Genomic DNA, 14,396 nt, shown 5'->3' with positions numbered 1-14,396 from the left:
CACAGAAAAGCTTGCAATATTCTCTATAATTTTGCTGTACTGTATTTCTAGCAAAAACACTCGGATAAAGGTTACCTGGCTTTGTAAAAAACAAAATGTTTTCCAAAAGCACTCATGCGTTGAGTGCTCAGAATATTATGGCACATTGGAGGTTCACACGATTGCACACAAAAGAGTTAAGCACCACTTTTCATGAATTTTATCATGTTGTGAGTGTGAAGCTTTCTAATCAGACCTTTATGTTCAATGAGATTTCAAAGCCATTTCACAGAAGATTTTACAATTAGAATATGATAGTGAAGACAAATACACATGAAATGACAAAAATTAATGAAGCAAAAAATGACAGCATTAATGACAGCAAGTTTCACACTTATCACCATAGGAGGAGGAGGTGGTTCCCATCGAGAAGAAACCAGAAGAAGTCACCCCCGAAGTCATCCCACAATTCAAAGTCGAGCCCATGCAGGCCGAGATCACTGAGGTCTACGAGGCTCCAAAGTTTGTGGAGGACATGGTCGATCTGGAGATCATCAAGGGTCATCCGGCGCGGTTCGACGTGCAGGTGAGCGGCGTCCCCATGCCGGTGCTCCACTGGTACCGCAACGGTGAAGAGATCAAGATGGGCGACAAACATTACAAGTTTGAATTTGATGAGGAAGACGGTATCGGGTCCCTTATCATTGATGAAGTCAAATCCGACGATGATGCGGAGTACACTTGCAAAGCATCAAACAAGGCGGGGTCAGCCGTCTCCAAGGCTGACCTCTTCCTCCAGGCTGCTCACAAGAAGCGGCCGGAGAAGCACCCGCCCAAATTCGTGACAGAACTCAAGACGATAAGCGCCGTAGAGGGCGACAGCATCAACTTCTTCTGCAAGGTGGTCGGCCGGCCCATGCCGGAGATCAAGTGGTTCAAGAACGGCGTCCAGCTCAAGCTGGGGCCGCGCGTCTCCATCGACTACGACGAGCAAGGGATCTGCACCATGCTCATCCGCAATACCACCATGGACGACGTGGCGACGTACACCTGCACGGCGACCAACGAAATCGGCGAGGCCACGACGACGGCAGAGCTGATCCTGGAAGGTAAATCCTTCGTTCTCTTCTTGCTCCTCCTTCTGCATGCTCTGCCCTACTGCTTTGCTGGCATACCTCTTGAAGACTAAACTCAGTAACCCAAACTCGCTGTCGTTCGCACTACACCTCTCGATGTTAACCTCGACTCTTTCATGCATGACCCCTTTCTCCCTCTTCCTCCTTGGTTTTGTGTGGATTAAACTGACCTGAGACACAACCTTTCCATGGCTGCCTTTTTAGTTCTTCTACAGTAGCTTTTCCAGATTTTCAGGAATTTCATTTGCTCTATTGAAGCATTTTAGTCCCATTGAAACTCAAAGAAAATATCCTCTTGCTTGATCTAAAATTGGTGATACATTTTTTTTTTCTAGATCAGATATTAAGTTCCAATGTTTCACTAAGAAAAGCTCAAAAAGTAATACTTGTTTTCTGTAACTGAATGCAACTGTTGCAAGTTTTCAAATGCTTCTCAGTGGGTTTCTTCCTTGCATGAAGCATGCAGTGTAGAGAGAATACAATAAATTACAAGTATGTTGTATGTCTTTTATACACCTACCAAAGAGAAATCTAATGTACATGAAAGAAGGACAAAAAGGCAGTTATGTTGTTCAAAGGATGATCTCTCCCATACTCCTGCTTACAGTGTGTTCTCACAAAAATGTTGGTTTTGTGCTGGGTTTTTTTTTCTTCTGGCAATATTCTGTGTAATTAATTCAAGTGCTTAAGGGGTTTACCTTCTCAATGCTCTTTGTGGCTTTTCAAGTGTGCTGAGCTGTGCATTTGCAAAAATTTGGCATCACTGAAACGTGTGAGTCAGAGACGACCAGAAGCATGTTGTGGAATGTGTGAACATTGTGTCCAATTTGCCAAAGTTCTGTTGTGTCACGTGTCCAATTGGACTGCCATTGTTACTTCTTCAGCAATGTCTCATGTGCAAAAAGCTTCAAAGAATTGTCTGCAAATGCTAAAACAAAGCGACAAAAGTCCTTACGTGTATCATGATAATGATAAAAGAAAATGAGTTACCATGTGTGTTAACATTGGCACCATACATTACAATTGAATGAGATAATTATGATTTAATATTACCATGTTGAGCAGTGAAAGTGCGGATGATACACCTTGCGCGATTTCATGCTGTCTGTAAGTCATGGCAGCTGTTGCATTTCATCATTTACAGAAACTGTATTAAACAGATCTAAGTCTGTTTTTATTATAGATCGGCATGTGCTCATGTACAGCAACAAATCAGTCATTCTAAAAACTTTGTATATTGCAGTGTTACTGATAGACAACACATACAAGACAAATTCCGATTTACACTGTAGGCAAAACAGACTGTAAGAATGAATAGAATGTAAAGTACAAGCAAGGCTCTGTGGTGTAAAGTGTGCTGCCAGTATTTGACTTTCTATGCAAAAGTGTTTTGTTTTCTTGGTGCAAAAACTGATGTTTTTGGTGTGATGATCCACATGTTATGTGCTTACTCTCTTGTTTGAAGTGTGCTGTGGCGGGAGATGCTAACTCATGTGCATTGTGTGTATAACTCATTCGGAAAGTGGGTATATTTTAACTTCTGTCAGTAATTGGGTACTTGTATGCACTACTGTCTTTTTACTTGGTGAGTTCAATACAAGGAAGAACACAGGACTATGTATGGGTTTGTAAGGCAGTAGAGTACATGTAGTTAATGGCATTGAGAGAATTTTTAGTATCTAGACAATACTGTGAATATGATAAGACATGAAGTGAACCTTGTATTTTACTCCCAGTTGCGTACATCTCTTGGTACAAGTAGTTCATAGTGATGAGGACAACTGTATACAGTAATAATCTTGACTGCACCATGTGTGATGGTATTACAAATCCAGTGGAGGATACAATTGTATGACAAGCATCAGTTTCTTTCAGCAGAGTCAGCATCCTCATCTTTCACCTGACGATCTAATGTGTGTAGAAGAGCTACCAGTTCTCACTTATTTTACAGGAGGTTCCCTAAAGATATCATACCTGTTTCTTCCCTAATGAGGACATTTTCATCACCCATAGAGATGCATGTATGACACAGACATCTCCCCAGTAGCTGCTGCAATCAAATACTAGTAATCTTTTAGTTTTGGTACCCTGTTCGGTCATGCCCAAGGTTTGTGGGGGTTTCAGTCTACTAGGTTGGTAGCAGGTTAAATACCATGGTGATACAACCAGGACTGACAGATTTACACAGTTCATATCCATGGACAGTTTGATACCTGCAGTATAGTTTAAGGACATCTGTGGTTATACTGAAGAAAAAGAGAGCTTGTTGGCAAACTTTTTTGACTTTATGAATGAAGCACAGTCAGGGCTAAGTGATTAATGTCGTGATTATTGCTCCTTTCAAAGGAATATCAGCCTATTATCATAGAATTGCGTGTTTACACATTCATGTACATTTACCGTATCTACCTGTAGCAATCTGGGAATTTACCAGTTTGCAGCATCCGCGTGTTTGTTTAAGTTATACCAATAAGTGACTTCAGCTTTCAAAGGGGTATGACACAAGGGGAATTTTGATTGTTACAGAATATCATTCATGGAAAAAAAATGTTACATATAAACAGCCATATCTCTTAAGTTGTGGACAGAAGGATACGAATTACTACTCCCTTCTCTTTGTTGAGGAAATATCTGACCTTTTATTAGTTAGGTTATTCCCCTGGTTATTCCAAAGTGATGGGCTGTGTGGAATCATTGTTAGTCCTTTGTGATGCAAGTCAAGTTTGTTTAACCCATTGCTCTTGGAAACACTATGAATTCTGTGCAAAATCTATGAGAATTTCAGAACCTTGTAGTATTAAAGGGGTTAGGCATATTAACTTGTGCAAAAAGTATTCCCCATATTGTAGTCTTCATACCTCGGTCACACTGTTTGAAAAAGGGTGAGACACACAAGACACACAGTTCATTTATGATGGAACAATTAACATTTAGGAAAGGTATTCAAACAATCATATCTCATCAGGGCAGCATTACATTAGAGTTTGAGAAGTATTCAAAAAGTGACGTTTTGACCAGATTCCTTCTAAATTTCCAGCAAAAGCAGAGATTTATTCTAACCTCATGCAGAGACCCCAACCCCAAGCACCTTCTGATCTGGAGATTCTCCCGCCCGAAACCCCTAGCAAACGGGAGACTCCTAGTTAATGTTTGCGAAGTTCCTAGGGTTCTAGATGCTCTCTGGTGCTATGAAGGCTTATTTTTTCAACATATGAAAGCAATAAGTAAGAAATCCTTTCCACCGGGAGACACAGAGCCAGGGCGAGAGAAATTAAATCTCAAGCGGGAGAACAGGAGATTTTGCAAAAATGGGTTTTCAGCGGGAGATCTCCCGTCGAAAACGGGAGAGTTGGAGTCTCTGCTCATGCACAATTATCCCTTATGGGTGGGAAGGCATCATATTACTAATAACAAGCTTGCATGGTTGCACTGGATTTCTGTGACGCATTGCACATTTTACAGTTTTCATGGGTTAACATTCTAGCTCAATGGAACAGTCAATAAGTTTTCATCTTAAAATGAGTCCAATGTTTGGTGATATCATGATTACTGACACACTAACTTTATGCACTCACTATTTACATGTGAAGGCACTATCTAACAAATGCACACATCATGATCAATATATAAAGTGTTCATAAAAGTTTGAACTATCGATGAAATTGCGCATTTTTAGAAAAATATAATGTCAGTTGTAACACAATATTTATTTCAACACTTTGCCAACAATGCAAGTTTAATGAGACACAATTTGTGAATAGTAATGTTTTTTTTTAGAACTGCAAAGTTTGTCATGTGAGAAGAAATCTGGATGAAGATCTTTGCATCCAAGGAAACCTAGGGCTATATGTTTCTTTAGTAATTCATATAATTATTGTTTATTTTGGGGTCATAATTTTTTTCTAAAATCGATGCATGAACCTCCATTCCCCTCCTTCCCTGCCCCTTCCTGCTCTGTAAACATTACCCAGCCCCACCCCCAAAAATATAGCATGCTGTAGTGTCACAGTGTAGAAATTGCTGTGGATTTAGACTTTATTTTTCATCCCATTATTACAAATATGCACACCATGAAGTTCTGGCCAAACCATTGGTGAATGATTGCATTTTCAAACAGTATGATGATCATTTTGGATGATTCAGATATTAGTATTATGGCCCGAAGAAAGAAATGTTAAAACATCAGCCCTCTCTAAACCAAGCTAAACATAAACATAAACATATGATTTTAGCAACAGTTTTGATATCAGTTATGCATTGAATAATTCACATAAATTCTTCAAAAACTTAAAATTATAGTAAGTAATCAAAGTTTCATATCTACGTTGTAGCCTCATAAAATCATTACTTCAAGAAAAGCTTGTCACTTTTAATGGTATCAAATTTATAAGCCCCTCCATCCTCAAGTAAATCATACCAGTGTATTTATAACTCATAACATACCACACAAAAGGAAGAGAAAGCTGACAACTTGGAAAGTGGTTTAAAGTGACTATCCACTTTTATGTTTAGAAGTGATTTAAATGCAATATTTCAGAGCACCATAGCAACATATCACCCCCCCCTGCTTAAAAACAAAAATAAACAGATATTGTGTGCTAAATCTGTCAATTGCACTCAATCTTGATTTCTGTAACAACTTTTTAATTTGTTGACAAACAATATGCTTTTTAGGTGATTTACATTGTTTTGCAGTTTTGTTTCTCGCCTGTAATATTCGTGACTTTATCAGGGTAACTTGGTGATGTGTTACATAATAATGTCTGACGTGATGCAGGTGGGGGTAGGACGGGATGGAGAGGTTTGCCAAAGAAACATCACATTCACTAAATTTCTATGAAGGAATGTTTTTTGCTCTTCGTGGTATAATACGTAAGGAATGGAATGACTCGTTTGGTGTGGTTTGGTTACATTGCCTGATATCTCTGTTCCCCCTTCCTCTCTTGTGTTTTATTCCCCTACCCCTAACACAGGCACGCTGGTTCATCACATTGTTCAGAAAAGGAACAGTGTGTATCGCATCTTCCTCTAGGCAAAGCCTGTTGTAGAAGCATGAAAGATAAACTGTGCCGTTTGTGTCTGTCGCGTTTCCGCGTGTAGTCGGATGTCGGTGTCGTGTAACGAGCCCCCCTGCACATTGCAAGAATTGTGGCTTTCCCTCGTTCTGAGATATTTTAAGCTCTTCCGAAATGTCAGCGAAGTGACTTTATATTTGACCACACACTTGTGCTAAGCGAGTACGTATGTCCACATGATGACATATCAACAGAACAAGTGACTTACCAAGACTTATATAATTACTTGTTAGTGACTGCAATTTCTTCTCAAGCAGGTATGATTAAAGGCTGGTGTTAGGATTAACTGTTGGACTACATATCAATTAAATCAGTGATAGGGGTATACACAAATTTTGTAGTGGAAACTAGTATGTTTATTACCGAAAAGAGCAGTATATTCACATGTTATCAAATAGATAGTTTTTCGTCAAATGTGAGTCTCAACATGAGATTTTTCTTGCCAGACTAAAACTTTGTGACAAGGTCCCTTAGCCATGGACCTGGATGGTCATACTACATGTACGTTTGATTTTCATGGATGATATTTACACATTGTTACATATCATTCTCATGTGCATCTTGTATTATACACTCAGTGTATGTCTCACACTTAGCTTTTTTTTTAACAATGAAATGTCACTGTATAGCTAATTTGGAATCTGTAGTGTTATCATTTAGGATGTGAAAACCTATGAATAGACATGATTGCCCTATTTGGCATCATTCCAAAAAAAAAAAATTAAATTAATGGGCACATTCTACACCAAAAACCATTATGTGGAAGGTGTATGCTTATTATATGTCTCCAAAAAAAAAAGAGAGAAAGATTTGTTTATTGAATATTTGGTCAAATTGATTTCTTCTCTACTGAGCTGAAAATTGTGCAGAGGTTTTAGTGCAATTTTCTTGCCCACACCATATTAACAAAAATACCAGATATGCAATTAAACTTTACGTGAATTACAATTTGCATTTTTATGCTCACACCCGAGTGTTTTTATGAGGCAAATTATCTTTGATATTTACAGACCTCCCCTGGGTCAGTGACAGGTTGAATCTAGAAGAACAATGCTTTGTGAATCGAGCAAACAATGAATTTGAAATGATTCAATGTCTTTCTCATGAACACGATGGCAGAATTTCTCGGTTCATCAATATGTAACGATAACAAATGATTGGGTAGCTTTTTCTAATATGGCGACAACCAGCAACATTGACAGGTGATTTCACTCAGGTCTGGTAGCAATTAAGATTTGGTTAGGGCAAATATCCACAAATTTTGATATAGGCAAATTTGAATTAGATCATCAACCAATTTGCAAAGTACTGTATACGCCGAATATTTAGCGAGGTTTTCATTTTTGTGAATTTCGCGAGTCGGGTGCTACTCGCGAAATCAAAGACACACAAAAATATTGACTCTTATCCCGATGTGAATGTGACGTACGCGTGTACACTCCATTCAGTAGAGGACTCCACGATCGCGAATTTAACCACTCGCGAAATCGTCGGGAATTTCCGATTCGCGAAAATTTAGACTCGCGAAATATATGGCATATACAGTTAAACCTTTCAATAGGGAAAAGTATGGTATTGTCAACCAAAAAAAAATTGTATGAATTGAGAAGATGGTTTTGTATTCCATCATGTGTCAATGTGCTTTATAATGCATTGTACGTGGTATAGTTGAAGAGTTTGTTTGCAAAAACCGATAAGTCCATATTTGTCAAATGGAGATATTTGCGATTAAAGGTCAAGAAAAATAAAGAGAATAATAAAAAAATTTTTGCTTCTTTTGACCATAACTTCAAAAATATACCTTTATATGTAGTGACCAATATATCATTTAAAAGGTATTATTTTGTACTTTACAACAGAGACCATACTTCAAAATCTTCAAAAATGGACTTATCGGTTTTTGCAAACAAACTCTTCAGTTGGTATTATTGCATGAGTTTAGGTGTGCCTCTTTAAGACTTTAATGTGCATGCTTAGTGTAGAGAGCAAGTTGCATGATAGTATGTTTCCATTATCACACATGAATGGATGCACTGTAGTGCTATACAGTGGACTCCCGTTATAACGAAGTCCTCGGGACCGGCAGTTTTCTTTCGTTATATCGGAATTTCGTTATAACCAAACATATAATAAACAATAGAAATGTATAGAGTGGATGACATTGCAGCCCAAATTTTTACTTCGTTATAACCGGAATTTCGTTATAACCGTGTTCGTTATAACAGGAGTGCACTGTATTTTCTTTTAAATCAAATAGTCACATATAATAGCATATTCTTCTGTTTCCAAGTCACAGCTGCCTATATTTAATTGGTTGTGCTTTCCAAACTTTAGAATGCATTGTTCTTGTGTGTATTGATGTACTGTTGGTATAACCAGGTCTGTCGTTGATGTTTGTGCATCAAGTAATCATGGAGAAAATTGTTCTGCTAAATGCAGAATACCTTACTTTCGAATACTAGTGGCATCTTCATACTTGAGTTATCCATTTTCTTTGATTGCCTTTTACATGGATGTTACTTGGTCCAATGTCAAAGAAAGTTAAACAATGATTTTTAATTAGGTTCCAGGTTTGTAGTGGAAATCTTTGGTTCATACCTACATGTATACTCTTAGATTTGTATGATTCTTACTGTAAAAAAGGCATACCAACATTTTCCTTTGACATGCCTCAGTACAGTAAAAGTAGTTATCATGAAATCTTATGTTATTAGAAATTTGCTCAATCTGTTCTTTTTTCTTTTCTTTTCTTTTCTTTTCTTTTATTTGTTGAAAAAGGATAACTTAAAGTGAAATATGAAGGACTGAATGTTTCAAATCACCAACTCATGTAAATTCCAATAAGAACCAATGCTTGAAACAGCTTTGTATTCATGAAAGGATTAATGAGTTGATAAATATATACAGATATACTCATTATAGATTATGTGTTTTGTATCTTTACATCTGAAATTGAGTTGAGTAGAAATGAAGGACAGAAGAGGACAAGAATTGAATAGAGATGAAAAATATGATAAGCTTGTTCTCTCCTGGACATGAAAATGAGTAAATAATATAATGAAGAGAAAAAAAAAATAGACATGGATTCATTGTGTTTGCTTGGAAAGAAATAGGATAGGATGTTCTTGGGCTGTTCTTTTAAACATTTTGTTGTTCCATACATGTCTGCATTTCATGCATGTATATTCTTAGCTCTTCATAAGTTTTTTGATGATTAATGCTGCAGTTTGATTTGTAAAGAGAATACAAATATATATTTAGACACTATATTGGCAAGGTATATCATCTGCATGTATATTGCAAGATATGAATGCTATCATATCATATGCATTTTATTGTATAGGTGTATAGATGTGTTTCCTTCTGTAAAATGGTATACTATATAAAGGATGGTTTTAGCTCTTTTGAAAGTTTGTCAGGATCAGGGAGAAATTAAAATTTCTGAAAGAATACACCCTGCTTGTTTTGTCTTATTGTGTGAAATGTTTGTTTGTTTGTTTGTGGATGTTTTACTAATGAGAATGCCTTGAACAATTTGTCCTGAATGCATAGACAATGTTTCTTTGTTTCATTGACCTTTTTTTAATGAACATATCAAACCATTCTCTTCCAGAACGACTTCTATTCTTTCAAACTTTCATTGACTGCATCTTATCACATGAAGTGATTATAAAAATTGAGTATGAGTGTTATCAGATGAGATTATTGTTGCAAAAAATATGTCTGTGGTGAATGCATGCATGGAAGTCACCTAAAGAACATGGCAGTGTTAAGCAAAAAGAAAAGTAGATAATATCTTGTTTTCTTTTAATCTTGATTTTATGTCATATCTCATTTTGCAGCACTATTACTGTAATATTTATATGAAAGTTAATTTGATTAAACTTGTCTACAGGTGCCAATGAGTCAAATGTGAACAAATTTCACACACATAACTATGGATGTAAAATTATTCCTGCACATTGTTAATCAAAATTATCCGACTACATTGTATGATGAATTCATTAACATGCCAGGATTATTTACTGAGACATATAAGTGTAATGCAAATAGCTTCATGTGGTAGATATATACAACCTGCATTTCATTTAGGCAGTTGGTAGCAATATTTGATTTTAAGACAGACGATGGAAGTTGTAATATTTTATTCATATTATTGAACTTTAGCTTCATTGAACTATGAAGTCTGTTTGTGTTTTGAAAGCAATCAATGACTTCTACAAGTGTATGTGTGAAATGATGCAAGCTGTGGAAGTTTATGTTTGAGAATAATATTGTCAGTGACTGCATGACAGTGTTGTGAGTAAATGTCAGCATGTGATTTGTTTCGCTGTTCAGTGTGCTTTCAAGAGGTGTGTGATATGCATGTATCATTTTTCTCACTGGTTCATGGTAGACTAGCTCACTAGTGGTTCACACGCAGCGCTCAACTCATTGGTTTGTTCGGTCACTTCCTGACAGTCTTTCATTAATGCAGAGCAGGTATCCTTTGTACTAACTTTTCATGTTTGTAATGTCATCATAGATTTAATACAAGACACAAAAGCTTTCAGTAGATTATAAGTTTATCATCTACTCCTGCTAGGCAATTACTGGTAGTAGGATTAAAAAAAATCGGAAGTTTCAATTTTCATAATGGGACTATAGACTTAAAAATGTTTCAAAACATTGATGATTACTATGATAGAGAAAAAGTGAATTCAATGTGACTTATAGTATTATGCTATTTTGAAATAAACACATGCAAAATGCTACTTTATTTAGTTTATTTATTCCTTTCAGTACAAAAAACCCCAACCCTACAGCTGCTCTTTAGTTTCTTCTCTTTAAGTTCTAATTAACTGTTGCCGTAACCTACCTCTGCTTTTTACACCATATGCCCCCCTTTCAGAAAAGCAGTGCCTATTTTGTAATCTTTTTTTCCATGTCAGTGGCTCATATTAGCAAAGTAGACAAACAACTAAAACCACACATCAAATTTAAAGCAGTTTCCCAAAAGCTTTTCTTGACTATTGAAATGTTGCATTGATTTGCCTGAAACTGGCATCTAGATCTTTAATAAACAGAATAGAAAAAAAAAATGAAGTGTTGCATTGAAAATAATCAAATTACACAGTCATAGAACAAAGAAAAAGTGTAACTGTAAAGTGAATTCTCATTAAATCAATGTACAAAAGGAAGCCATCTCAGAAGACTGCATTTATCATAGCGACTTTTGTTGCTTTTCAGAATTGTCAAATTACTTTGCTAATCCTGCTCATACTGCCATTGCTTCTACCGCAAGAAATTTCCATTTGTTCATTACTTCATGAAAATAGCAAGCAAACAAAAATGCACTTCCATTGTTCCCTCATTTTATCTTCTCCGCCATCACGCTGCTCTTCCATCATGTTGCCATGCAACAGTCCCCGCCCAAATCAGAGATGGTCCTGAGAACATCTCCGTACGGCGTGGCGAGTCCGTCTCCGTCGACATCCACATCGCCGGATTCCCAGAGCCCACGGTCACGTGGTACCGGAACTCGGTGCTGGTGGAAATGACGGAGCGTGTTACCGTGGAAACGACGCGCGAGACCACTCAACTCTTTATCTCCAAGGCCCAGATGAGTGATGCGGGCAACTACACGGTGGTAGTGGAGAATAAGCTGGCACGGGATGAACTCCAAGTCAGCATCACGGTCATAGGTAATTTCACTTCAATGTGCTTTATTCACCTCGCTCTTCTTCTCCATTGCTTTCTCATTTCCATGTTAGCCACCAAGAAAGACTTTACAAAGGTATAGTATGGCATTCATATCGTATGATTTCAAAAGAAGAATTCAAAAAGTTTTTTTGTTGTTCCACATTCATGTTTTATCATGGATGGCTTGGTATCTTTTCGTCACAGTGTGGATCTCACATTTTCTTCTGAATTGGTTTTGCAATTACATGTTGTACATTTCTCAGCAGTTGGTTTTCTTTTCGACACTGCCAAGCTAGAGCATCGACAAATTTCAAAGCACAAGTCATGCTATTTCTTAGCTTTCTCTCTCTTTATAATGACAAGCATTTTTGCAAGCTTATCCATGTGTGTGCATTCTTAATGCAGTCCGCTTCCTTGTTTTTAGATTGCACAAGGATCTAATACTGCATTCACTTTGGCCACACGTCGCACACCAACTCCAGAGCTGATGCGCAGCTTGTCCGCGATTAGTGCAAGACTGCTGTTGGTGTATGAACGCTTACATCCTGTTTTGATGTTAGGCAGTGTGGTCACATCTCACTTAAGTCCCTTCTGAAACAAATCCATCTAAGGAGCTGGTTTCAGTGCCGAGCTGATCCAAGACAGCTGCCATTGTGAATGCGTCTCACATTAGAGGCTCTTTGTAGATGGTATCAAGCAGCTAATATCTTTGTAAAAGAGAGTTCTCTTTTTCATGTTTTGTATTCTATGATACTAAAAATGTCTGTAAATACGATGACATTTGTGACTTCATAAAATGGTATATAATGATTTATATGCTCATTAGAATACATAACATTACATACATTAGAATACAGATCTCAATACATACATCATATCCATGTTATCTCTCTCTCTCTCTTTCTCTCTCTCTCTCTCTCTCTCTCTCTCTATTGTGACCCTGCACCTCAAAACAAACAAAAAGTTGCCAGACATGAATTTTTAGTTAAGACCATATTCTGAAAGAGCAGACTTTAAGCTTTAAAATGATGTATAACTCAAATCAAATGGACTCTCCTAACCTATCTAAATATTGGAAAGAAAGCACAAACTCAGGAAAAGTGTGAACTGAGAAAAGAGGCTTTGAAGTACAGTGTCTATTCAAGCGCTTTTACAATCTTTACCAAACCATGCTGGCTGTGTGATGAATGGGACAAAAAACAGGAAGTAAACCACCAGAGTAACAACAATGAAGAGATTATCAGATTAAACTGAAATTAAGCATGCCTCATTAACTTATTCTGTCCATAATTAATGCCAACTTTCAAAGCAGTAGCACTATCCTTTCAAAAGTTATTAGAGTTGAAAGTGAAGAGTGTGGACAAGGTATTTCAGAAATTAAAAAGGGATTCTAAAGACACACCTAATCACACTATTCTACCAAAAATGTTCGAGACAAACTGCTAAAAAAAACACACTTTCCTGCCCGTTTTATGATACCAAATTTTAGCATAATGTAAAAGAAGACCTGCTCTTTCAGAAAATATGAAAAAGTCAAGTTCGGCTAGGTTGACCCATTTCACTTATTTTCAGTCCTCACGCAAAATCAGTGTGTGCGACTTTATGTTCGTTTTGAGGTGCATAGTCACATATATATATATATATATATATATATATATATATGTATGTATATATACTTATCTAGATAGGTATATTTGCGTGTTATGCTGTGTATGACATATCTATAACAACTACATTGATATCTACAAATTTGTAAAGTGCATATTTGTACTAGGCAAGATAATAGGTGATAAGGTAACTCAGTGCAAGTAATGCCTTTACTGGGATCAAAAAGGTGTCAGACTTGTACAATTGACCCTTCAAAGACTAAATGCATCATTCTTGCAGTTATCAACTGCATCATTCATCAGCTGAAATATCGCTTACACTGCAACTGCCATGGAGATTGGTGGTAAGTGCATTTCTCTGTAATCTTGGCTCCCTATCAGACATACCGGCCACGCCCCGTAACCTGTCCCCCAGCCAGGTGACCCCGCGCTCCACAACCATCACCTGGCAGACTCCGATCATTGAGGAGGAGGGACAAGAAGTCTCCTCCTACCTGGTGGAGATGCTGGAAGCGGGCACCAACATCTGGAGGACCGTCGCAGAGACACTCAGCGCGCCGCTGTTCACCATCGCCGACCTGAGGCCGGGCGAGGAGTACTCCTTCCGGGTCAGCGCGGCCAACAAGTTTGGGGTCAGCCAGCCGACAGAGAAGGTGGTGGTTCACCTGCCTACAGAAAAGGGTGAGTTATGAGATGTTGCTGTTGGAAATAAAGAACTATCATGACTTTATTTACATTCAAGACAATGAGTATTAAACATAGATTAGTTATGCATACAGAGACCAGGTCCACCATTTTGCGCCATATGGATGACAGGTCAAGACACATCGGTTACAAAAAAAAACCAGAAAACAAAACAAAAGAAGAAACTGTTTGAAATTGCAGTAATGCTGCACAAAGTACTGATACATGAGATG

General features: G+C 37.5%; 1 protein-coding gene across 1 annotated transcript in view; it reads left to right on the top strand.

The window, feature by feature from the left end:
• The window catches only part of LOC139732580 (titin-like), a 207,988-nt gene that overhangs the window by 2,262 nt on the left and 191,330 nt on the right, over nucleotides 1–14,396 (top strand). Inside the window, exons 4-6 of the mRNA XM_071643433.1 lie at nucleotides 386–1,088; nucleotides 11,596–11,874; nucleotides 13,861–14,160. Of these exons, the coding sequence (XP_071499534.1) occupies nucleotides 386–1,088; nucleotides 11,596–11,874; nucleotides 13,861–14,160 (1,282 nt within the window). The remainder of the gene's footprint in view (nucleotides 1–385; nucleotides 1,089–11,595; nucleotides 11,875–13,860; nucleotides 14,161–14,396) is intronic.

The sequence above is a fragment of the Diadema antillarum genome, unplaced genomic scaffold (assembly GCF_040938485.1).
Source record: "Diadema antillarum isolate AM-2024a unplaced genomic scaffold, OU_Dant_1.0 seq00000437_RagTag, whole genome shotgun sequence".
NCBI classification, from domain to species: domain Eukaryota; kingdom Metazoa; phylum Echinodermata; class Echinoidea; order Diadematoida; family Diadematidae; genus Diadema; species Diadema antillarum.
This window is presented reverse-complemented; position numbering and strand designations above follow the sequence as displayed.